Source organism: Vipera ursinii (assembly GCF_947247035.1).
Source record: "Vipera ursinii genome assembly, chromosome: 2".
NCBI classification, from domain to species: Eukaryota; Metazoa; Chordata; class Lepidosauria; order Squamata; family Viperidae; genus Vipera; species Vipera ursinii.
This window is the reverse complement of record NC_139513.1, coordinates 88,173,185-88,199,624: the sequence shown is the minus strand read 5'-3', so window position 1 is coordinate 88,199,624 and position 26,440 is coordinate 88,173,185. Positions and strand designations below refer to the sequence as shown.

Genomic DNA, 26,440 nt, shown 5'->3' with positions numbered 1-26,440 from the left:
AATGAACATGTTGGATCTTTCTCTCTCAACAACATGCTTTACCTTATTACTCTTGTGTGTGAATATTATAACTGCATTCAGGCAATTTAATACTGCTAGATCTAAACTGTTCTTAGTTCAGAGAAATTGCTGCAGCCTTTCATGCAGATAGTCCTTTGCTTAACAATCACAGTTGGGACAGGGAACTCCATCATTAAGCAATGCAGCTGTTAAGCAAGAAATCACATGACCATAACAGACTTACGACCTCACTATGCCACAGTTGTTAAGTGAATCACAACTGATCATTAAGCAAGATGCCACACAAAGACAATTTGTGATTTTACTGCCATTGATTCTATTTGTCAGAAGCTGACTGTAAAGTGTACAATTGGTGAACATATGATCACGGGGACACTGCGATGGTCATAAGTTCAAAGACCAGTTGTAAATTTACTTTTTCAGTGCTGTCGCACTGTCGAACAACTGCTGAACAGGGCACTTGTTATATGAGAATACTGTACTTTTCTTTATGCAGGTCTACAGAAGATCTAGAACTAGGTTAACAATTTACATTGCATTTGAGGATGAGCACTTCAGGAAAAAAATGTTCCTCAGAAATCTGGGTACATCTTGTGAATAGTGCACAACAGGAATGCACCACTGCAATCTTCATAGCAGTTCAGTAAGCAAAAAAAAGTGGAAAAGAGACAACAGGAAGAAGATTCATACAGCTGGATATAGCTGCACTTGACCTCATCTTGAAATGTAACGAAGAAAAAAAAATAAAAGAATATTTAGATATAGATAAGCTACACCGGGCTTCTTTAAATTTGATGGTGCCTTCCCTGATGCTTACCTCAGCAGGTTGCAACACGTGACTTTGATCTCAGAAGTTAAGTCTGGTCAGCTCTGGACCGTTCTTGGAAGAGTTCCAATAAGGAATTCCAGAGTTGTTGACTAGTGCTGTGAGTTAAAAACAAAACAAAACTGAAAATGGACACATTTCCATAGCACTGCTTAGAAGATTGCATAGATGCAGTTAACTGGTGGCAAGGTCAGTTTAGGGATGTCTTCATTTATTTACCTACATATCTATTCCTTCTGCAAAGGATTTTGTAAAAGAAACTGAACCTTGGAATTTTGTCTGAATGAATCAGCATCAACAAGCCCTCTAAAGCTCTCAGAAGTAAAATGGAAAGCTCAGAAAATAAATTCCATAATGTTGGTCTGTGATTTTATGGCTAAATGTAAAAGAAGGATTCTGCATATTATACCCCCAGTTCTTTTGGGATCTTTCCTTTAAATTTTCCCTCACTTCTCTATTTACTATTTTGCTTAAAGAATCAACTTTTTCCTCAGAGGAAAAGTCAATCCTTGGGCATTGGTATGACAGGCATTGTGAATGCAGTCACAGGAAAAGTATGCAAATTTTACATCTCAAAGAAGTTCCTAATGTCATGCCCAAATTATTAGGGTCAGTTAAGTATTGCAGGACAGACCAATAATGGTGTTGTGGGCAATATGTCAGTCTGATGGGAGAACCTAGGTTTACATGTAATTATGGCTACTAGATGAATTTGACAGCTGGAATGAATGCAGAATGTTTATTCTCTGGCTGGAATTAATGGTGATCTTAGTCTAATTCAGGTCTTTTCAACCAGTGGTACAGGTACCACCTGTGGTATTTTGGCACCTAGCAGGTGGTACGCGACCATCCTAGAAAAGTAGCAGGGGAGGGGAATGAGCTGAACTGGTGGTAACACTGCACAAGCCTGAGCAAGAGACAGCTGGAGCTGCAGGGCTGTCAGGGCTCAGCGGAAGCACCATGATCAGTGCCAGGCTCCAGCTGGAGCTCAGCACTGATCCTGGCGCTTCTGCTGAGCCCAGAAGAAGTGCCGATCAGCTGGAATGTTGCAGCATCTCCAGGGTCTTATGATTTACATTCAGATGCTTGACAACTGATTCATATTTATGACGGTCACAGTGTCCCAGGGTCATGTGAAGAGACCAAAACCTGCTGCAACCACCCAGCAGAGGGGGGGAATAAAAACCAAACACCCCCCACCCCATCCTCGCTGCCAATCCTCAACAGAAATGGTTACAATGAAAACCTAGGACAGGAGGAAGAACGCTGCCAGACGGGCAGGCAGGTGTATTGCTTGGATGTGGCTTGGGGGGCACTTTTTTCAGTGCCATTGTAACTTTGAACAGTCACTAAGCAAACTGTTGTAAGTCAAGGAGTATCTGTACTTCATCACTTTTTTCCCTTTTTTTTTGGTCATCAAGTTTTTGACACCTTGCTAGGCGACTGGTGGTACTCAGATGTTGCCATATCCTAAAAGTGGTACAGTGGGTGAAAAAGTTGAAAAGCCCTGGTCTAATTGTCTATCAATGCTATCAGCCAATCGTAACAGGACTGTGACTGGTAGGTGGCTTTTTACTGGCTAACGATGCTCAGAAGGAAGAGTAACAAAGCCAATGGGCTTAACCAAAGGTTGATTTAACACCCCTTGCATACGTAGAATCAAGGTACTATCTTGAGGAGGACCAAAGATTTTATGCAGGGGCTGATTTCTGCTTGCTCACATATGAGTGGAAGGCTAACTCTGGAGCCCTGGAAAAATGTCTTCACTTGCTTGAAAATTTTCCATTTGGGCAATTATATATTTGCAGGATGTTGTTTTTTTTAAAACTGCTGTGAGAACTTGAAATAGCATAAATAAGTAGTATATGGGGAAGGGCTGATAAATTATGTCCTTACCTGACTTTGTTATTAAAAATATATTTAAGAGGTGCGTCAGCTGCATTGTCAGCTTTTGGACCAAACAGCTAGGAGGGAGCTTGCTGTTTGGAAAGCAAAACAATGCACACTTGTGTGCATGATATTTTACTCACACTCAGAATCTCTCATGCCTGCTCTTCATTTTTAAAATCTTTGGAAAGGCTAATAACTGTTAAATTAACTTATATACGTCTGCATTTATTAGCACATTCCACCAAGACAGAAGTTGATTTGTCTTTCTCTATTATCTAAAACACTTTAACTTAACTTTATTTAATCTGGTGTTTCAGATGAAACCAACTTGCACAACTTCCCAAATTTGACTGACTTGCCAAATTCCAGAAACCAAATCCACCCCTTCCAGAGGGCATCCACTTTGAAAGATTAGCAATAGCCATAGCAGTTAGACTTATATACCCCCGTACAGCCCTCTTTAAGTGGTTTACAGTGTCAGCATATTGCCCCCAGCAATCTGGGTCCTCAGCAGGATGGAAGGCTGAGTCAACCTTGAGCCCGTAGCTGAAATCCTGAGAGTGAGCAGTGAGTTAGCTTGCAGTACTGCATTCTAATCACTGTGTCACCACGGCTCCGGCAGACAGACTTCTGTCTTCTCCGTAGTATGGATTCAGAACAGTGTATGGACTGACCATGCCAGTCATGTTCTTAATGCAGCTGTGCTTACTAACATGACCAGCTGACTTAGGATCATATATGTCTTTCACCCTTCTAGTTCTAGTTCTTTTTTACAACATCATTTTTACAACTATCAACAGGAAGGAATAATGGTTATTAAAAGTGGTAACTCTTAGAAAATGTTCTGTCATATCCTTGAAACTTTTCTCTGGCAAACAGCAAACTTCCTTAGTTGAGGGATTCAGTCGACATATGTTTGTTTCAATTGTTGGTGTCCTAAAATACCAACTACTACTACTACTACACTTTGTCTTCTTATTGGGCACAGTTTCTTCCTGTTTATTGTTTGGAGAGCATCATGCTCTGTCTCACATTCATTTTCTGAAGGACCTGAATATTGTTTCTGACTTCTAGCAGAGACTACATCTTCATTTCTTGCTCTGGGTTTTTACTTTCATCCAGTGCATTTGATAGTGCTTTTTCCTCTGTCCACTTTCACTTTCACTTTCACTTTCTCTCTCTCTCTCTCTCTCTCTCTCTCTCTCTCCCCACTTTCACTTTCTATCTTTTTTTTTTACTATGGGGCTTCTTTTCTTAAAGGGTGGCAATTTGAACTCCAATTCCATTACTTTTTCGTCAAAGCTTTGCTGCAAATGTATTCCAGGTTGTTTTCAGAAAGGAAAACGAATACCACAAACATTGAAGGTCACAATTGCAAATTCTTGTTTGTTGATCTTCTGGTTATCTTCATAAAGCACCTCAAGTAGAAAGGCTTTTATTTCTTCTTCTTCTTCCTTAGCCTCTCACATTAGTCAAGTACAATTGACCTACAGGTAAATTGGTCAGAGTCTCCTACAAGATTCTCCAGGCAAACTAGCTTACTAATCTTGTACAACCTGTCATATTCTATTAACAATGTTTCTGTGGATTTTTAAAGTTGACTGATTGCTATCAGATTTAAAACAACAACAAAGCATTATTAAATTAGCCCAAATTAATCAGGGTTTTTGCGGAAAGAAGGGAAGAATAACTCATAGGAAGGCATTAGTACAGTAAATATATTTTACAGGTTAATTCTATTATTTTGAAAAGTGGTGGACAATAGAAGCATTGGGGAAGAGAATATTGTGGGGGGAGAAAAATACAACCCAATAGATATATTATTTATCTGAATGTAACAAGAAGCAACAAGAAAGGATCTTTCTCTTACAACTTTATGCAGTAGAAGGACATGGCTTCAGTATTTTCTGCACTGGGGGAAAAAAAGCAAAAACAGTTTGTATCATGAGTTTTAAGAAAACAGAAATTACTGTCTCATTGTAATTGTTTTATGTTCTCATCTACTGAACATAATTTTAGACCTCAGATCTGTGCCCATCCACATGGTATCAAACCTCAGCACAGACTTAGTAAAACTGACTTCTAAATAAATATCAGATGCTAATGCCATTTAAGAATATTCATTAATAATTTTTTTTTATTTTAATCCCATTTAAATACACATAGTGAAGAAAAAAGCACAGCTCATCCACTGACTTGGCAAAGATGTAACTTTTCATCTTAAGCCCAAAGTTAAATTGTGAAGAAAGTGTTTGAAACTTTTTCTGGGGCTACTTTACTTTCGGCTCCATGTTCAAAGTAAAACTAGATTAAATAAAAAGTTCAAATGAAAGAAAACAAACAAAATCTTCACAATATATAATTCTACCTACTATTCTTTAAACAAATAAGACTTCATGTTCAGCATTCATATGCTGAATAAAATAAATGACAATGGCAATGAGAGTCTTGTTCCTTCGAAGTTCATTTGTTACTATATTACTCAAAGTATGGTTTCAAGATATATTTCCAGCAGAAAAGGAAATGATTTGCTGTAGAAAACAACAGTAATAGTGTATTCAGTCTTTGCCTGGGATGTGGTAATGGTGTCCTGCATATTTCCTGATGTGTTCAAATGCTCATTTTTGTTTCCTTGCTCACCATTTAACCCTTTACCCCTTGCTCTTCAGTCTTCTTCAGGCTCTCCATCCCGTGATCACATACAGTTTAATTCAGGGCCCCTGGAATTCAGCAGCACTTCCTGGCCAGCTTCTGCGGCAAGGGTAAGCGAATTCTGCAGCAAATGTCATTCTGCATTATGGCAGTGAGAGTCTGGAACCATCTGCCACTCATGCATCCACCTAACCCAGCGTTGGCTGCAGAATTCCAGGAGCCCTGAGCTTTTCCATGGCCATAGAATTGCTCATTGGCTGTGGAATTTCTTAATTGGGAGGGAACAATCAATACGCCACATACTGTACGATTTGTCAGGTGGCTAACTTGTGTATCAGTGGAAGTGGGTGGACACTCCATGCCAGCACTTTTGTTGTTTGTCAGATTAATATATCAATTATAATGTTTAATCAAAACTCTGGAATCACAGCACATCTCTTCTTCTCCATTTATACCCTTTCCTATATTGTTCTGAGAGGATATAAACAGAAGGCCGCCATTTTGAATCCCGTGGGTCCAGAAATATATTGCTGTAAACCATCTTCTTTATCATATGTCTTGGGAGGGTAACTTAGAGAAAATGGGTAGGTTTATAAGTTGGACACCAGGCAGCAGAAACAATGTACCTGTAACCAGTCTTTTCATATTGGTTTTATATTCCATTGGACATGAGTGAAGGGGGAAAGTAAAACCCAGAAACAAGAAAAAAAATTCTTATTCAATTTTCTAAGTGGCAAATACCTTATTGCACATACATATGGAAATATGCACAGAATGCAGCAAGGAAGCAATGGATAGTTACACTGAAGAGGAAATGATTGTTTCTTTGAGGTACAATTGCATCTTTAATACCATAAGAACTTCCCTTCTTGGCCAGATCAAGGAACACTTAGTCTAGCATGCTGTTTTCTAGAGCAACAGGATGGATGCTTACAACCAGGAAGAGTAGTCTTTATATTGGCTACACCAATGTGAATGATAAACACAGATAACACCCAACTGCAGTTCCTAGCAGGGATTATCAGTGTATATCACTGATATTGGTTAGTGGTTGAGCCTAGAAACCAGGAGGCTAGTAGTGTTAGTCCTGCCTTAGGCAAAAAGCTATCTAGGTGCCCTTGGCCATCTCTCAGCCCTGGGAACCAGACAATTGCAAACCATTACCAAGAAATCTTGCCAAGAAAACTGTAGGGCCCTGTCTAGGCATTTGCTAAGATCAACACTGACTCCAAGGCACCCCAGAAATTCATATAAGCAAGTAAGTTGGTCATCCGAAACAACATTAGTATTTACATATTAATGACTAATGGTGGGTAGCTGGTGCATTTTAATCATCTTTTCCTTTCTACAGAACTCCTTCTCCTCCTGTCCCACCTTCATATATGTAATTGCCAATTTCTATAGCTTGCTGCCTCAACAAGACAGAAAACCATAACATTAAATCTGAAACATCAGCACCACCGTTATCACTTTCATAATCCAAGCAGCCTATAAACAGAACAGAAGCAAAATAAAAATTTTATGACAAGTTTTAGTACTGTGCTTTTCCTTTGAGAAAGTATTTTTTATACTCTTGACAGATGATGCCCTCTTGTGGAAATAATGTTCTTGACATCTAAAAGCATGGTTTTGAATTTTTCATTGGCTACCTAGTGATAGGACTACAATTGGAAACATTGCTGAAAAGAAAGGCGACAGCCTTGGGTATGGTCCACTAGCCTCTCTTAACTCTCTTTAACTATTCCTGCCATATGAAACCTTTAAATTTTTATAAGTCCAGAACTACACACCAAAGGTTCATGCTTTTAAAGTGGTCTGCCACTGGTTTCCCATTGAAAAAACTTTGGTTTGAGTGGTATAACTTGCAAGATTCCTGCCAACATCCTGGATTGACTATCTCCCCATCCATACTACTAGGTAGAATCTCCAGTGGTGAACATTTGGAATGCAGGGGAAAAGTGGGGGGGGGGGAATGCTTGTAAAATGCATTGACAGGAACTACTTTTCTCTATTCTCTCCTGACTGGCAGAGAAGCAGCAGCTGAACTTTAATGAAGTGTCTGATCAGACTTTATTTGAATGAAATGCAATCTGCAAGGCACTTAGGGCGCAGATCAAATCTCCCTGTGGGATAATAGTTGCCATCTTCATGTGCCAGGATGTTTGACTCAGGCCTCTAAAAGGAAACACACCCACATCCCATCACCATACACTCTTTAAATATGGCACCTAGGAATACTTCCACCTTCTTTCCCTGAGATTATAAAGTTTTCAATGTTGCAAAGAAAGCCCCATTTTTAGGTCTCGACTTGCCTTATGATTTTAAGCACAAGGGCCTTTCCAAATCAAGGCCATTGGTTTGCATTAAGAATGCCTGTCTGTATTTTGATTGTATTTCCATTGTACAGCTGAAATGTAGTTTTGTGTCACAGTATAAGCAGGGAGTTTTCCAGTTAGCAACAACCACCAACTTTGTTTTAATTGTGGGTTTTGGAAGTTTTGCAGTAACTTGGCCTCCTGATGCAAGCAAAATCAGTACTGTATGGGCAGAAGTGTGGGGAAAACACAATCTGGTTTGATTTTGCCTGCTTTCATCAGGGAAGTGGGTTTTTTGTGTCTAGTTAATGACAAACATATTTAAATGTTGTTTGAACTTAAAATGGAACAGTCTTTGTTTTGTCCAAAATTGCAGTTGCATCTCTGGCAGTTAAACAAAGGCTAAACATATTTACTCCAGAGTAAGTTATATTCAGTGGGAGCTTGTTCTTAGCAAAATATCCTTTGGACTGGGCAGCCCAAACCTGCAAGTGTTGTATGTCTTTTAAGCTGCTGGGGGTTATAGATTTTATACTCAAGAGAATGGAGGTTAATGTAATTAAGACATTAGTTTGTTACCATGATACATATGAAAACACAAACAGGCCCTAGCTATAGGGCACATGTCTTCATTTGTAAGCTGATTTGAAATAGTTTTGATTCTAAAGTTGAATATTTATATTTTGAATTATACTATTTTATTTTGCTATGCTCAACTATAAACTGAAACAAATGTATTTCCGTTCCATTACCTTCCCCATTTTGCTCCTGGATTTTTTAAAGACTTTTTCAGCAGATAAAAATATTTCGTTTCATTGGGGGAGAAATTGTGCACCTGATGCAGATCAGCAGGGCCTCAGCATGCCTGCAAATGCAATCCTTTAGTTAATTTTAATTTAATTTAATTTAATAACATTTATATACCGCCCTTCTCCCTGAGGACTCAGGGCGGTTCACAGGGCAGAATAAAATAACCAATACAAACATTAAAAACAGATTAAACAATTGCCCTAGTTAAAAACAATATGATACAACGCTAAAAACCCCCAGAAAAATTAAAAAACAAAAAATAAAACAACCCCAACACTCCCCCTCAGGCTAGGCCGGCTTGTACAAACAAAAATGTCTTGAGATCGCGGCGAAAGGAGCGAAGATCGGGCGCCATCCGGAGCTCTACCGGTAGCTGATTCCACAGCTCCGGAGCGCCCACAGAGAAGGATCTCCCCCTGGGGGCCACCAATCGACATTCTCTGATCGGTGGCACCCTGAGGAGGCCCTCTCTGTGGGAACGCACAGGGCGCAGGGAGCTTGATGCCGGCAGCAGATGTTCCCTGAGGTACTCCGGCCCCATGCCATGGAGTGCTTTGAATACCGTTACCAGTACCTTGAATCTCACCCGGAAGACAACTGGCAACCAATGCAGCTCACGGAGCAGAGGCGTAACGTGGGAGTATCGGGAGACTCCCAACACCACTCTCGCGGCTGCATTCTGTACCAGTTGGAGCCTCCGAGTGGTCCTCAAGGGCAGCCCCATGTAGAGAGCGTTGCAGTAGTCAACGCTGTTAGCCAGGCACAATCATCTTCTGCATTCAATACCATCTACTTTTCTCCATCTCTGTTGGAAGAAAACTGTTCAGGTTCAGAGTACCTCAAAAGTTGTGCATTTTTCTCTATCCAAATCAGGTTCCATGTGACAGTTTATGCATTAGGCTTTAGCAGATTTGAAAATGGAAGTCTGTTAATCCTTCAAAAATCATGAAAGTGACAAGGTCGAATGGATCCCATTGAAACATCAGCTATGATGTTAATATACAATGACTTTAATAGCAACTATGAGCTGCCCATAAAGTGTCATCAAGAGACATGGACTACAAGTAGTCCGCGACTTACAACAGTTCATTTAGTGACCATTCAAAGTTACAACGGCACTGAAAAACGTGACTTATGACCATTTTTCAAAATTACCACCTTTGCAGCATCCCCGTGATCATGTGATTAAAATTCAGATGCTTGGCAACTGTTTCATATTGCTGTGTCCCAAGGTCATGTGATCACCTTTCACCACTTCTCACAAGCAAAGCCAATGGGGAAGCCAGATTCATTTAACAGCTGGGTTATTAACTTATCAACTGCAATGATTCACTTAACAACTGTGGCAAGCAAGGTCATAAAATGAGGCAAACCACACTTAAAGAGCGACTTAGTTAGCCGCATAAATTTTGGGTTCAACTGTGGTCGTAAGTCGAGGACTACCTGTAGTGCATAGCTTTGGTATCTGTTGCTGCATGATACGGTTCTCAACTGTAATTATGATGGACAACTGAGGCACCAAGGTAGAAAGGTTTAGACAAGAAGTGTCCAGACTTCACAGTAAAGGGGGAGAGTTTTTTAGCACATTATTTTCCTCTGTGTGGCAGAGATCTCTCTGTGTTATGAGTATGGGTATATTCTTTATTAACCCAATGATCTCTTTTCCTGCAATTGGAGCTGCTGCTATCCTTCTCCTCCTTTAAAATACTGTATAGAAGTTTCGAGAATCTGGGTTTGTCACAATTAGGTAGAGTAGAAAACTTAAGTATTACAATCAGGGCCGTAAGGATAACTACATCTATTTACTCTATCTATCTATCTATCTATCTATCTATCTATCTATCTATCTATCTATCTATCTGTCTGTCTGTCACTTATCTCTATCTCTATTTATAATCTATCATCTCTCTCTCTCTCTCTCTCTCTCATATACACACACACACACACACACACACACACACACGGATGAGATTTCGTCGAAACGTTGCTCTTATACCTTCAATTCTACCTGGGGAAAAACCCGAATGACCAAAGATCTACATACAAACACCCGTGAAAACCTCAGAAAACATATATATGTGTGTGTGTGTGTGTGTGTGTGTTTGTGTGTGTGTGTACACACACACACAATCTATTTGCTGACCATCTCACTGTTACAGTGACCCTGGAGTCTTGTGGAAATTTTATCGTATTTTGAAAGTGAGAAGTGCCATCATCATGCATCTTTGGAGCATAGTCAGTAAGATCCAACATGCCGTGTTTGGATGATTTGGTGAATGGGGTCATCTCATTTTAGCAAATAAGGAATTTGAAAAACAAAATCTTTGGTGATAAAACTGCACCAAACAAATTGGGGGGAGGGGAGCTATGTTGCATTAGTTCTTCACCAATTTCTTTTTCTAAACAAAACTAGCTTGTTTTGTTCAGTTTATGATTTATTTTCTCTTCCTCCTTTTTTAATCATAGGGAAAAAAGAAAAGACGAACAAGAGAGAAGCAGCAAGATTCCAATTCAGGTAAACCTGCCTATGTAAAATCTAGCACATTATCTGGTTATTGATGCTCTCATTTGCATTGGTAAGAAATTAGCCAAAAAAGATTTCTTCCAGGATGTGTAACCATGGCTATTGGGACTATCTATGCTTTACTGTCTGCACTAATCTTTCTAGCTTTGCCACTATATACAATTATATATTTGTCTGCTATTCTGTGGTGACAATATCAAGAGACCAAAAGTAACTAATTCATGTTAACCGCAGTTTAATGTTATCAACTTAATCCCATCAATTTAACTTAACAGTCTGTTTATACTTGTGGCTGTTTCAGTTTTTTTCAATAAAAAATTAGGAAAGCCTAAGTTAAAACATTTATGAAACTTTTCAACTTCCAATCCAAAAGCCCATTTTTGCTGCAACTACCAAATATACAAAAGGAATCTTTTTAAGACTAAAGGGCTCCATATTTAAAAAATAAATAAAAAGCTATGGGCGATACATTACTAGGAAACTGAGTTGGTTCAAAGAGGAAAAAACATGTAAATAAAATAATTTTAAAATAGATTAAATACAATTCTGCTTTGGCAATACTTGCCAGATCCTGTTTTTATAACTAAATATCTATATTGTGGAAAAGTAGATTTTAGGGTGTATGCTTTTCCTTTATAATCAATTAAGGTTAATGGCTAATTTTAAAACGTATATAGGAACTTTCAATCAGCACAAAGGCCTGATGCCTGTAACAGTAATAACAGTTTCTAAGAAGGATACAAAACCTTAGCAGACATATTCTCATATATGCTTTTTTAATATTAGTTTCTCCTTAAAATTAGTATTCACATATTAAAATGTAAGAATCCATTTTGTCATTAGATAGAACATTTGGTAAGATGCCAATGAAAAAGAAAGATTAATTCCAAAATATTTCTTAAATTTAATTTATATTAACCACATTTTAAATGTTAAATTCATTCTGGATAATGAACATTAGTCAATTTCTCTTTACATGACTCTTGAGCCCTTTTAAAAAAGAAAAGTGTAAAAGTAAAAATCATTTCCAAATCTTCAATAGCAAGAAGAAAATTCTCTGAGGGCCCCAACCAAAGCTTTTGGAATATAAGTTTCCCATACATACTGTAATATTGGCTATTGTCTCATAAACCTTTGTTCTAGCAATCACATAATTGTCTAGGTCTCAATGTTTGATACATGAGCTTGGAATCCCTGTTATCAATCATAAAAACAACCGATTCCTATAGAAATCTATTGAGGCAGCCATATTTTTTGGACTAAGCATCCATGAGCTGAAAAATGCCTACAGAAAAGCTCAGTCAGGCAGAAGTACTATAAACCCATGTGAAAGCTATGTGTCTAGCTGGTGGGTCCTTGCACCACCAGATGCTGCCTCAATCACAATAGCTGGGTGAGCTGGATCTCCAAGAGCTATTGTTCAGCAACATCTGGAGGGCTACACTCCTACACCAAGGCTACACCAAGAGCCTTGGTGGAGCAGTGGGCTAATGCCTCCTTAAGTAACACCAGCTGCCTGCAATTAGTGCAGGTTCGCATCCCACCAGGCTCAAGGTTGACTCAGCCTTCCATCCTTCCGAGGTAGGTAAAATGAGGACCCAGATTGTTGGGGGCAATAAGCTGACTTTGTAATAATGCCGCTTGGGGTGTGTGTGAAAGCCCTAATAAGCAGGCATATACATAGAATGAAGGCTACTGCTAAGCTTGTAAGCCGCCCTGAGTCTTCGGAGAAGGGCGGGATATAAATGGAATTAAAATAAATTTTAAAAAAATAAAAAATACTTCTGATCTACACTGTAGCTAAGTATCATTAATTTCTAAGTGATTTCTTGCTTTTTTTTCCTAACCTGTTTAGCAATAAGGACTTGGCAAATAGGATGTCATTAAGTTGCTTCTCCATGGGGAAGAATATAACAAAATTCTAAAATAAAAAGCAGACCAGCTTGCTTGTTCGACAGAATTTCAGATCTAATCAAGCCTAAAGGGGTTTTTCAAATATTCTCTAAAAATGCATAGGTTGAAAGACAAAAGTGACCAAAATAAAACAAAGAATAAAACCCTAGTATTTTATACTAGTGATCTGCAATTTATTTTCTGAATCATTGCATTCGTGGCTCTATCAAATTTATTTGTTTAACACTCACTTTTTTTTTGGGGGGGGAAAGATGATGCTAGTAGACATTTATGCGAAGAATTGAGTTTACATGGCCTGTTTAGTTTTGTCTTCAGCAGCTAAATCAACATTGCATCTTTTCTTTCTTCTCCTGCTCTTGCTGCTGTTTGTGCCTCTGCCTTGCCCATTCAATACGCATGCTCCTTGTTCAGATCCTGCCTCTCCTAAGAAATGCAGAGCTCGTTTTGGCCTCAACCAACAAATGGACTGGTGCGGCCCATGCAGGTGTGTATCAGGAACTTTCGCTTTGCAGCCTTGTTTCTTACCACAAAGTTGGTTATTCTCTATTTTGATTTATCTCTCTTGCATCATTTCTGTAGCTGCCTTTTCTAACTCTACTAATGGTGCTGCTTAGGCTTACTCTCCATTTTCCACATGCTCCGTTTGAGCAGATGCTTTCTGCATTTAAGGCTGAAGAGAGAAATTGATGATGATTGGGGGACTGGAGGCTAAAACATATAGGGAATGGTTGCTGGAATTGGGTATGTCTAGTTTAATGAAGAGAAGGATGAGGGGTGGCATGACAGCAGTGTTCCAATAACTCAGGGGCTGCCACAAAGAAGAGAGAGTCAAGCTATTCTCCAAAGCACCCGAATGCAGGACAAGAAGCAACAGATGGAAACTAATCAAGGAGAGAAGCAACCTAGAACTAAGGAGAAATTTCCTGAAAGTGAGAACAATTAATCAGTGGAACAACCTGCCTACAGAAGCAGTGAATGCTCCAACATTTAAGAAGAGACTAGACAGCCATTTGTCAGAAATGGTATAGGGTTTCCTGCCTGAGCAGGGGGTTGGACTGGATGACCTCCAAGGTCCCTTCCAACTTATTATTATTATTATTATTATTATTATTATTATTATTATTATTATTATTATTATTATTATTATATCTTAGCATACATAGTACATGGGGATGGGAACTTTTTTAATTAGAACAGTATACAGAAAAATGATTACATTTTTGGAAAAGGATATCAGATTTATTTAAAATGGTCTAATGGTAAAAGTGGCAAACTATCAGAATACTTTCCCATGAATCAGCAACCAAGACCTACTGACAGGTACTATATGCCCTTCCTTGCCAATTGCCAATCCAAACAGTATGGCTTCTATGAGCTTTTTAACATGTGGTCCTCCACGATTCTCTCTTCTTAGTAGTCCTTTAGTAAAAAATGACTCCTGCTCCTTAGAATTGTTGTAAGGAAGCAATGACACATTATTCTTGGTATCAGTTGATTTCAATACTTATGCATGAACAGTTCCCTACAACTAGTTGTTTTAGTTTCTTATCCTGGCAAATGAAGCAATCTGTGGCTGAAGATAATGTAAGCATACAGTCCCCACTTTTTTCTTCCAGAACAGATTCAGACTATTTTTAAAATAATGGATGAAAAAAAAAGTTGTAATAAAGGGCTCTTCAAAGATGGGCTTTTATACAGACAGAACTTCCCAATATTTATTTATTTGGGGAGGGGGTAGGATTGATAAGCAAAATATGATTCTGCAAATGTAATACAAACCAAATGGCTTCCATTTATGATAGGAAAAGTAACAAAGAAGTAATCTGTAAACCAAAGTCTATTTGAGAGATACTGTAACACAGAAAAGGAAGAACACAAGAGCTTTCAAACTTTGAGCAGGGTCAACAATCCTGGTTCAGATCCTTCCTTTCCCATGGAAACTGATAAAGAGTATCTACTCACTTCTCCCATAATAAGTCTTCTTATCTTGCTTTTATTTAGAATAGAGGACAATTTATTTTTCACACTCTTGTCATACTATTGATGGCTCTCAGTACTTTTCTTTGAATTTCGAGAGCTACTTAGCCCTAAGGAAAACCTCGGTGCTCTTTGGAAGCACAATGTCAGGATGTTTATTCTAGATTTGGGAGATCATGGATCTAAAATCATGTTCTCTCAGCCCAACATGATTTTACCCAATTTGTTGATTCAAACAATCTAAATCCTCCAATTAAGTATAGAATGTTTACTTTGATGGTTGGTATAATTTCTTTCAATAATGGTTTATTGAACGAAGGAATTCAAAACATAAATGGCTTCTGTAACAATGTGCAATGGTTGCATCATGTCTACCTAGCCATCAGAACGCTGAACTTTTAGTGGAAAAAACCCTAAATATTCATTCTGATCTTGTTATTTGCTATTAAATGTTTTCTTTTATAAATGGTATCCATATAGACTACGTTATCAATTAATATTCAAGACTAGAAACAATAGTGAACTTCTCTAGCAACACAAATATGGTACTCTTTTCTTTCTGAATATATTTATACTGAAGTAAGAATTAACATTTTGCTTGTAGTGAACACTGATTCCAGATTAACAAAAGTAGTTGAGCTGCATCTTTGAAGCTAATTCCTTACCTCCTCCTCTTCTAAAATGTGATGCACAAACCAATTTGCATATCTGAAAGGGAGCAGGACAGTGATAATGTCCAGACAGGCAGCACAGCTGGATATTACTGCAATTCAAATCCTTGGCTTACTGGTTTATCTTTCCCCAAAATAATACGAGTCTACAAATTTTCAAATGTGGCATTCCCTTGAAGTTGTTTCACAATGCAATAAAGACCTCCAACTTTTAAGACAATTGTTCCATTTCAGTCTGTTTTAGACTCCATACTCCCACAGAGCTTATAAATGTGGGCTGAGAAGAATCTTCTTTGGCAAGGCCTGCGAGAGAAGATGGAGAGTGCCTTCTCAGTACAGGGTAGACATTTCCTACCATAGGCTGGAAGAATATAGCAGAGCATTATCCAGTGTATCCTAGGCAGAGGCAGTCAGTGACACCATTGGCCTACTTGTTCTTCTCAAGATAATTGGCCAGGAGCACCCCCCAGCAGGTGCCAAATAGGCCAGACAGGTGTGAGCAAGGTGCACCACCACTCACCTGTCCTGACACATGCTTGTCAGACTTTTTGACAGACAATGCCAAAAGGACTTGAAGTGAAATTGCCACCAGTTCTTCCCATGTTGGTCAACAGTCCATAGATGTGTGGCTGGCTGGCATCAATTGTTCAACTCTCCAAGGGCCAAAATATCACCAATACTGCCCCTGCTTTCTTTTTGCATTCATAAGCTGAAAATTCTCAGATTGAAGTGTTTTGAAGCTGGCCACTTTTATTGCATGCTGCAAAGAACTCTGTTGTATTGGTCAAAATCAACCTATTTGGAAAACTTTTGTGTACCAAGAGGGCTCAGATAGACTGGCTGTGGTGTTTGCTACAAAACTGCCTAGAATATATCTATCATAGGGTTGCACCGTTGATCCACTCCCATAAACTGAGGACTTTCCAGGCTACGTAGCTTCATTGCATGCTATACTAGGCAATTTTGAAGTTGCCTGACAGAAAGTCCATCAACTAATCCTGGGTGGGAAGACTTGAGAGTCCATTTCCCACAGCCTTTGCCCAAAGTGGTTTGAGAGCACATAAATAGCTTAATCAAGGTGAATTAGATTGCATTTTCAGTGAAAATGAATTTGTTTGCTTTCAAAGTTCAAGCCTGTTTGTCAAAATAAATATTTAATCATTTGCCCAAGCTTTAATGGAAATATGCAGAACTGGAATGGAAAATATAAGATTATAGCTTTGAAATTAATGTAACATCCTTTGTTAGTCAAGCTAGTCAATGAATTATAATTACTTCATACTCAAGGAAGCAGAATAATTTCTGAAATATGCTCAAGTATGGACAGAGCATCCTTAGAATTACCCCTGCCAAAACCGCTACTCATCTCTAAATGTTTTTGTGAAGAGGATGCCTTTAAGACCGTTGACTCCTGTAACTGTTGGGCAAGTTCCTGCAGTTTTTAGATAAGATTTCAAGTGGTTTGCTATTGCTCCTTTTCAAGGGTTGAGAAAAATTATTGGTCCTCCAGCTGTCTTCTATGCCTAAGGTGGGACTAGAACTCATGGTCTCCAGGTTTTAGTCCATTTCTAGTTTCTAACCACTATACCCATGAATTCAACTTAAAACATGACCTGTTCTCCACACAAGTCCTAAAACTAAATAAAGAAAACCCAATTAAATGACTGACTCAAAAACATTATGTTTGTTATTTATTGGGAATTATCCAAATCTACATATCCCTGTGTGGCTTTTTTTTTTTCTTTTTTCTTTCAGTAACCCCTTGGAGAGTAATAACCATAACTAAACATTTCTGATAACTTTTTATCTGTTTTGCACATCAGCTTGGAGAAATTTTAGCAGTTTTACAGTTACACCTCCATCTAGTGGTAAAAAAAATGCAACTTGACAATAAGTTTTTTTTAAAAAAAAATATGCTTCTTACAAAAACTGGAGTGATAGAAGTTAAGAACCAATACGTTTTTTTGTGTCTAAATCCTTGTTCCTTAGACACTATACTTGTATTACATGCTATAATGGTTTCACTTTAAAAAAATATGACATTGTAAATTCACCCTTTATTTACAGATAACTCTCTCCACTGTTCTTAGGAGGAAAAAGAAGTGCATTCGGTACCTACAAGGAAAAGGACACTGCTCCAGCCCAGTTTCTTCCAATGGAAGTACTATAGATTCCCCTCCCTCCCCCCCTTTGGATGTGCTCCAGTGTACATCCCCTGCTTTTACTCCAAACAAGCTCGCTGCTCCTGCTGATCTTATACACCAAAACCAAGCCAATCCTTCTTCTTTGTCTGCACATCTCAAAACTTCTACAAGCACATCGGGACTTCCTTCTAAATGTTCAACAGTGCCTCATAAATCCATAGTGCCAAGTGAATCCTCAGGATACAATATGATATCAATAGGAACATAGTACTAATGTGACAATAAGGCGCACAGATTCATCAGGCACTTTGCCGATTGGTTCTGCTGCATACAGAAGCTACGGAGAGAGAACTTCAGCGTGCCATCAAATGGTAGTCTTCAAGTCAGTTAAAAGCCAAATCAGAAAACAACAATACTGCAGCACTAAAAGTGTTGTCTGAGTAAGGACATCAATAGTCTCTTTGAAAAGTATGAAGATAAACTTAAGTCTGGTCAGTAACTGAATTACTTAATTCCTTTTCCAACTGAGATAAAAACAAAATACCCCAATTTAATTGCAGATGAGAGGTGCTATAAACATTAAGGCATTTATTAAACCATTATAGTCAGTCCTGAGTTTCAGCCATCCAATAGATATTACACGTTACAAAACCAGTATTGAATGACAAGCTCAAATGTTCCACAGAAAAAGTATAAAGCAACTTGTAAAAAACTAAAATATTTAATTTTGCCTCATCTTTGGGATCAAGGGAGGATGGCATTAATAAATGTTTAATCCAGCAGCTTTATTAGGTGATGAAATAGGAGAAAACACTGGCTGTGAAAGTCTATATAGTATTCCAGACATAGGGCTGTGTGCATCACAATTTTTCAGCTGTAAAGATTTTTTTTATGCTATCTACTGTAAAATATGCAAAACTCAAAAATACTTATTTTTCACAGGTTACCGTGCTTTTGCTACATAATGAGTGGGAAATAAGAAAAGGATATAAGCTGTGCCTCTAATCACTAAAAAATTACTCTGCAGTCTTTGTGGCTTCTTAAAAGCTTGCCAAGATATACCCACCATCTATTTCAAGCCAATTGTGATAGCGCACTCTGCCTATTGAGTCATTCCTACAGCTGCAATATTGAAGCCTAGTCATATTCTTCATTCTCTGTATCCCTTTTGTCTGTTCTACAAGGAAGATATTTATCTGAAAGTTATACGCTTCCCCAGAGCCCAATTCATTTTCAGTGCTAAGCAAAGTTGATTGCTTTGAACTTTAAGCATATAATCAACCCAGATGGTTCCTTTCTGGTGCTTACTTTAGGGATGGTAAGTTTTCTCAGAGGACAAATTTAGAGTCACACATTGATACCAACCAATCCCAACATACTGAGGTAGTATCAATGGGAGTGCTGAGCTACTGGAGAAAGGGTAGGAAAATTCATAATGTGGAGTAGCTGAAATGGGTGTCACTTTATTATCAATGATAAAGTAGATCCCTATCACCTTTACAATGGTATTTCAACAAACCTTACATTAACCTTTCTGGAAATCAAAGGAAGTTGGCGAAGTAACAGCCCTGAAGAGTTTGAAACCCACTTCTCTAACTTTATTGACTTGAAACTAAATCGCTTCACTCCATATGAAAGGACCTCAATAAATCTGAAGATGGGTGTGAGCATTAACATGACTGGCTAGCATGGACAAAGAATATTTAATTCCCTTTATTTTATTGCCTCCTTCTCTGATTATTTTTTCTAACTGACATTAAAAACTATCGATTCACCACTCATAGAGCATGACAGATTACTAGCCCAAACACATCTCTTGCAGAAGTTGTGAGCAAACGAATGATTAGTGGTTTCTCTTATAATACATCTTAAGCTCACTGCTGTAATCAGTGTCAGGATGGATGAATCAAAAGTACCTTTTTCAATCAACAAAACTTGTAACTGAGGCGATCTCATAAAAATCTAGCCTTTATTTGGAATAAGAGATTTTTCAATTAAAGACTGATTTTGCATTACTTTTTTCATCCCTTTTTTTAACTAAAGCACTATTCTGAAATATTCTTGGACAATTTTTTTACTGTTTATGATATCACCTTGGGCAAAATCCAATATTGCACAGGTGGAAGATGGCTTGCACAAGGAATTATTCTCTTGTGCTATCATTCAATCCTGTAGAACTTCTCTGATCCCTCCCAGAACAGATGTGGTGGGGGAGTGGGGGTGGAGAGGAAATGTAGGCTGAAGAGAAGAATTGTCTCCCTCCCTCTTTTCCTAACACCATTCCGTAACTAAAAAGGGCAGCACCAGATTCCATTCTAGGTAAGAACAGCAGTAGCAATACAATACTCTGATGAAAAGACAATTGATTGAACCTTTGATTGAACCAGAGGTACATGATGTTAAGAATGTACCACTGAAAAAAACCAAGTTCTGCTCTCACTGCAATTTATTGCAATGCCAGTTTTTCAGATTCATACAGAGTATTTTTCTGTAAGTGTATTAATAAACTTATTTTTTCAAGTCTTATATTTAGCAACATAAAGCATACATCTATGACAATTCATATTTGCCTTCTCCCTATTTTGATGCTTTCTCTGCTCTATCTCAACACGCACAGCCGAGGCAAAAATTATTGCTGGTTAAAACCTGAAATAAATTCATTTGGACTAGTGAGAGTAAAGAGGAAAACCTAGATACATATCCATTGTATTGAGTTTGCTGCTTGTTTTTTTTTAATTGAGCAACATGAAGCTTAGTAAAGAATGCAATGTAGAGCAAGCATTCTACATTAGCATGTTCATTCTTTACTGTCTTTTATTGAAGAAACCTTGAATCCTTAAGAGATAAAGTTTAGAAAAGGCTACCTCTAAAGGAACAAAAAGCAAGAAAAAAACTGATTCAGACAAATCAAATAGAAGTATTTTTATATGCAAGCTAACACAAAAAATTAACTACGCAATTTGCAGTGTTGAGGAGCATACAGTATTTTCCATAGTACTTTATTCTGCGGCAATGAGAAGAAACTGCTTCCGATTTTCCCCACTTCTCTCTTGAGAAGGAAAACAGAAATTTCTGGGGAATGAGAAATCAGTCAATTACAGCTTTAAATCAGTATAAATAATGGTAGGGACAGTCTGCAACTTCAAATTAATAATTATGTAACTGTAGACCTACATTTGATACAGATTGAGAAAACTCCTTCATTGACTTCATTTTTTTCAGACTCCAGCCATAGTTAACTTCTAACATTCTTTTCCTTCCATTTTCAGCAAGATTAGAAAGAGGCAGTAATCCTGACAGGTTACAGTTTGAAAGTAGTGAGTAAACTGACCATAAATGAATCAAAGGTAGAATTGAAGGTTGATCCTCCTAATACTTGCATGATGTTCTCATTCAAGTATCTTAGGAACTGAAGGGAAACAAGAAGAAAAGTGACTCCTAATCTAAATTTTTGGAATGCTCTCAGAAACCTCATTAAATCAAGAGTAGATAAGCCATAGTCTCTCAGCCATTTTTTTTTTAGCCATCTGCCTTAACCATCCAATATAATGACTTCTAAGAACAGCTGGTAGTATTTTTCCCCATCTTTAGGGCAAAAACTCACCAAAAATATAGTACAAGTAGTAAAATAATTCAGCTTCAAAAACTTATCAGAGTTGGGAAAATCCCAGCCCACATACATATAAGAATTTCACTTTATTTTACTTTATTTGTGCCTTTGAGTTAGCTTTGATCTACAAAACTACACAAACAAGTCCATGCAGTTTTCTTGTGAACATTTTTCAGAAATGGTTTGCCGTTGCATTCATCCTAGGGCTGAGAAACTGTGACTGGCACTAAGCCACAGTTGATATTTTCTTTCACAGTAGGATTAGAACAGTCTCCCAGCTTCCAGCCAGTATCTTTAGCCATACATGAAATAGTCCTCCTGTAAGACCTTTAGTAACCCATGGAAAATTAGATGTGCCTTTTGGCATCAAAAGGTTGCCCAAACCTGCACTTCCCCCTAAAATATCATCATTTTGAAATTTTATTCTTTAAAATGTTATACTTGATTTCTTCTTCCAGAAAGGCTCACCCAATCAATAGTTCAGAGGAACTCTGAAATTAGTGAAGGCCTCCTGAACCCAATGATAAAAGCATAGCTCATAAAGAGGTACTTCTGCATTTGCACCTACAATCAGATAAGCACATAACTAGATGTGTAAAAATGGAACTGAATTAACTATTCAATATAAATCAGCATGATTATCATTTATAGTAACTAGGAAGATAAGCTATTTTAGTCAAGACTAGAGCAGTCACAAGAATTTAGAAACATTTAAAAACAATCAAGATTCCACAAATGCAAGTATCACTTAAATGCCAAAAAGAGACGCTTAAAAACGCTGTATTAAATTTTCTGTATTTTATCTTCCCTCGCTGTGTAAAATGAAAGCTTTGACCATGGTGTTTTACTCATGAGTTAAATGTATACACAGCAAGTGCAGTTTTAATGCCATTATTTGCTTTTCTGAAGAGACTGAATGTACCATGTCGTGGAAATTTAACTGTAATAAGCCAAAAAAAAAGTATGTATGTATGTAGCAGGGGAAAAATTCTCTCATTTGTACAATTATCATCTGGAATTTGTTTTTTTTAATCTTGAATTTGTTTTGCTTCTTTGTTTAAAATTTGTTTATGGCTTTATAAATAAAAGTGATCTACCAGATTGTCCATTCAAAAATGGGTAACTGGGGACTATAATCCTATAAACAATGTTATATTTGTGTGTGTGTGTGTATATGACAGTTTATGAAGAAAACCAATGAGCCACAATAATTTTAGATTCATCAAGCATTCAAATTTAAAACTGAACATTTAGCACTTTATCTAACAGCATTAAAAGGACTTTATTCTTAAAGACAGTGTGCATTAACTGCAATCAAAACTTCAATCAACACCAGCATATTAAGTGCATAAATCAACAATGGTAGATCTGGTTAGCCACTTGAAGACAATGGCAGTGAAAATTGATCGTTCTATTTTTTTTATAATTTCTTTATTTTCTTCCTACAAAAGAAATATATACTATTTCAGGGACAGAGGTTTCCCTCAAGTGGATAGGGCTATACCAGTTGAAAGAAAGCTGCAATTATGTTAAATCTAATAAAGGCACTATAGGTGCAACATGCAGGTGTTGCTGTCTGATTTTGTGTGAGCTCCTCTCTTATTCACTATACATGTACAATACTGTATCAGCTGTGATCTTCAACTCTGACTGAAGTACATGAAATATGTATCTCCAACTATTCTAAAGTGACATTTCACTAATTTATGTTATTCAATGCTCAGTTTCCTATAATTAAACTGTGCCTCCCCAAATGAGTCTGTAGCCACCATCAAAGAGAAAGCCATTGTTTTCCATTTGAAAGGGTCCAGTTGAATAGCATTCTTCAAATGGCTAAAACAGACTGGGTCTCATTTTTGCATCAGCCATTATTAGAAGGCAAATGGTACCTTCAAGCCAACATTAACTCCTAGTAACTGCCCGGATTGCAATTTTCTTGGCAAGATTTTCTGAAGTGTTTTGCCATGAGTTTCTTTGTAGGGCTAAGAGAACCCAACTGGATCCAAAGTCACCCAGCTAGTTTCATACCTAAGATAGAAGTAGAACTTATATAGTTTATACCCTGGTGCCTTAACCACTAATGTATATGAAACTGGTTCTTTGGCTAGAAAAAGCATGATGGGTAAAAACACTTAGCCTGAGCTTCCCCTTATGATTAAAAGAGAAATACCATCTAGGGAGACAGTCCCTAACTTTTCTTCAGGGCAAGGGAGTGAAAAACAAATTAGGTGAACAGCTGTTCTTCATTGATGAAAAATACTAGGGTAATTTGCCAAAGTGCATTCTGTGAGTTGACAGCCAGCCACACTGCTTTGATCTCAGTTCTCAGACAGCAATGTAGAAGGAAGGAACCAGCATAATTATGAACAGAACTAAGTTTCTGAAACTGAAAGACAAACAATATACATTTTTGAAATTTACAGGGAAGTCTCGATTACTGCTCTTTTGGGCTCTAAGTTCTCTGCCCTTCTTGTTTATATGGCCAAGAAAGCATGGATTTCACCCAAATTTCCAGACAAATGCTGCAGTGAGGGGAAAAAATTATTTGATCCCCTGCCTGATTTTGTACGTTTGCCCACTGAGAAATGATCGGTCTATAACGGGTGTCAAACTGCCGGCCCATGTGCTGGATGCGTCATGTGGAAGCTGCGCCCACCCCATTGCCGGCAATGGCAAAATCGTCCTGATACGTTGTGCGACGTCATGTGATGTCGCAGGTTTGACATGTCTGGTCTATAATTTTAACAGTAGGTTTATTTTAACAGTGAGAGACAGAATAACAAAAAAAATTCAGAAAAACACCATTTCAAAAAAGTTATAAATTGATTTGCATTTTAATAAGTGAAATAAGTATTTGATCCCCTATGAATCAGCAAGATTTCTGGCTCCCAGGTGTCTTTTATACAGGCAATGAGCTGAAATTAGGAGCACTCTCTTAAAGGGAGTGCTCCTAATCTCAGCTTGTTACCTGTATAAAAGTCACCTGTCCACAGAACCAATCAATCAATCAGAGTCCAATCTTGCCATCATGGCCAAGACCAAAGAGCTGTCCAAGGATGTCAGGGACATGATTGTAGACTACACAAGGTTGGAATGGGCTACAAGACTATTGCCAAGCAGCTTGGTGAGGAGACAACAGTTGGTGCAATTATTTGCAAATGGAAGAAATACAAAATAACTTTCAATCTCCCTCAGTCTGGTGCTCCATGCAAGATCTCACCTTGTGGAGTTAAATGATCATGAGAACGGTGAGGAATCAGCCCAGAACTACACGGGAGGATCTTGCCAATGATTTCAAGGAAGCTGGGACCATAGTCACCATGAAAACAATTGGTAACACACTACGCCGTGAAGGACTGACATCCTGCAGTGCCCACAAGGTCCCCCTGTTCAAGAAAGCACATGTATACGCCTGTCTGAAGTTTGCCAATGAACATCTGAATGATTCAGAGGAGAACTGGGTGAAAGTGTTGTGGTCATATGAGACCAAAATCGAGCTCTTTGGCATCAACTCAACTCACCATGTTTGGAGGAGGAATGCTGCCTATGACTCCAAGAACACCATCTCCACCATCAAACATGATGGTGGAAACATCATGCTTTGGGAGTGTTTTTCTCCTAAGGTGACAGGACAACTTCACCGCATCAAAGGAACGATGGATGTGGCTGTGTAACATCAAATCTTGGGTGAGAACCACCTTCCCTCAGCCAGGGCATTGAAAATGGGTCATGGATGGGTATTCCAGCAGGACCCAGGACACACAGCTGAGGAAACAAAGGAGTGGCTCAAGAAGAAGCACATTAAGGTCCTGGAGTGGCCTAGCCAGTCTCCAGACCTTAATCCCATAGATCTGTGGAGGGAGGTTCAAGCTGCCAAACATCAGCCTCGAAACCCTAATGACTTGGAGAGGATCTACAAAGAGGAGTGGGACAAAATCCCTCCTGAGATGTGTGCAAACCTGATGGTCAACTACAAGAAGCATCTGACCTCTGACCCTTGCCAACAAGGGTTTTTGCAACCAAATACTAAGTCATGTTTTGCGAAGGGGTAAATACTTATTTCACCCATTAAATTCCAAAATCAATTTATAACTTTTTTGAAATGTATTTTTCTGGATTTTTTTGTTATTCTCTCACTGTTAAAATAAACCTACCATTAAAATTATAGTATGACCATTTGTCAGTGGGCAAACGTACAAAATCAGCAGGGGATCAAATAATTTTTTGCCTCACTGTAATTCCTATCAAGGCAATAACCTCAGTTCTCCTAAGTGCTCCCTTATAACAGCTAAACAATGAGTGACTGAAAAGGATTTGTAGTACCTTTTTTTACAACAGAACACTGCTATCATCTGAAAACAGATTCCAATGCTACCCCATGCTAGGCCCAGTAGGCTGCCAAAGTGTGTTCTGAGACAGTACCTTGAAAATGGCAGTGTACGTATACGAAGATAAAACATTTAAGGCACAGAGACAGAAATAGTGGGTGGATTGGAATGGAGACTTTGTTCAGAAACTAAGATTCCATAGCTGTCACATTTTTTATTGTTTTGTTTTTGTTTTTCATCATCCTCTCATCTAATTGCGATATGTTGAAAAGAGACAAATTCTAAAACTTCATTACTCATTTTATCACTAGATTCTTCAACTGAAACTTAAGTGGTTTTTGAACTATTTTGTAGGAAATACACTTATTTTTATATTAAAATATTACTAGTGATTAATCTTTTTTGGCAACCATTTTATTGAAAAATGTCTTTATTACTTCTGATAATGACCAAATTTGTGAAATTGCCCAGTATACACACTTTGTTATGCATAGTTAAATGTTAAAATTCTGTATTGTACATTAAATCCTTAAGCTCATCACTGATCTTTAGTTAACTTTTATTCTACCTAGTGTTCATACAGAAATAGGGGGGGATAATTACATTGTTTATTACATCTCTCTCCTCTAACACCTAAATGGAATCACAAAGAATGAAAAAAATACTCAGCTACTGGCAAGTGTTATGATCTTAATACATATCACCACTTAGCATGCAGTGACAAATCACTGCAATCTGATGTCATGTTTCTGATAGCT

The 26,440-nt window shown here is 38.0% G+C and overlaps 2 protein-coding genes and 1 long non-coding RNA gene across 4 annotated transcripts in view; 1 reads left to right on the top strand and 2 right to left on the bottom strand.

The window, feature by feature from the left end:
* The window catches only part of LOC310634383, a 2,385-nt gene extending 1,436 nt beyond the window's left edge, over window positions 1-949 (bottom strand). Inside the window, exons 1-2 of the long non-coding RNA XR_014491215.1 lie at window positions 839-949; window positions 1-739 (exon numbers count right to left, since the gene is read on the bottom strand). The exon at window positions 1-739 is cut by the window's left edge and continues 1,436 nt beyond it. This is a non-coding gene — a long non-coding RNA (uncharacterized lncRNA). The remainder of the gene's footprint in view (window positions 740-838) is intronic.
* TCF7 (transcription factor 7) overlaps window positions 1-19,897 on the top strand; it is a gene marked incomplete at its 5' end in the record, with an annotated part of 151,765 nt that extends 131,868 nt beyond the window's left edge. The window contains 3 exons of the mRNA XM_083351105.1: window positions 10,981-11,029; window positions 13,364-13,436; window positions 17,691-19,897. Coding sequence (XP_083207231.1) covers window positions 10,981-11,029; window positions 13,364-13,436; window positions 17,691-18,012 — 444 coding nt within the window. The 3' untranslated portion in view covers window positions 18,013-19,897. The remainder of the gene's footprint in view (window positions 1-10,980; window positions 11,030-13,363; window positions 13,437-17,690) is intronic.
* SKP1 (S-phase kinase associated protein 1) overlaps window positions 4,560-26,440 on the bottom strand; it is a 33,728-nt gene continuing 11,847 nt past the window's right edge. Inside the window, exon 7 of one of the 2 annotated variants that reach the window (XM_083352706.1) lies at window positions 4,560-4,649. The gene's annotated coding sequence lies outside the window, so the exon portion shown is untranslated. Of the gene's footprint in view, window positions 4,650-20,733; window positions 21,154-26,440 lie in introns of those variants that run through there. The other variant, XM_083352705.1, reaches the window with a different exon arrangement.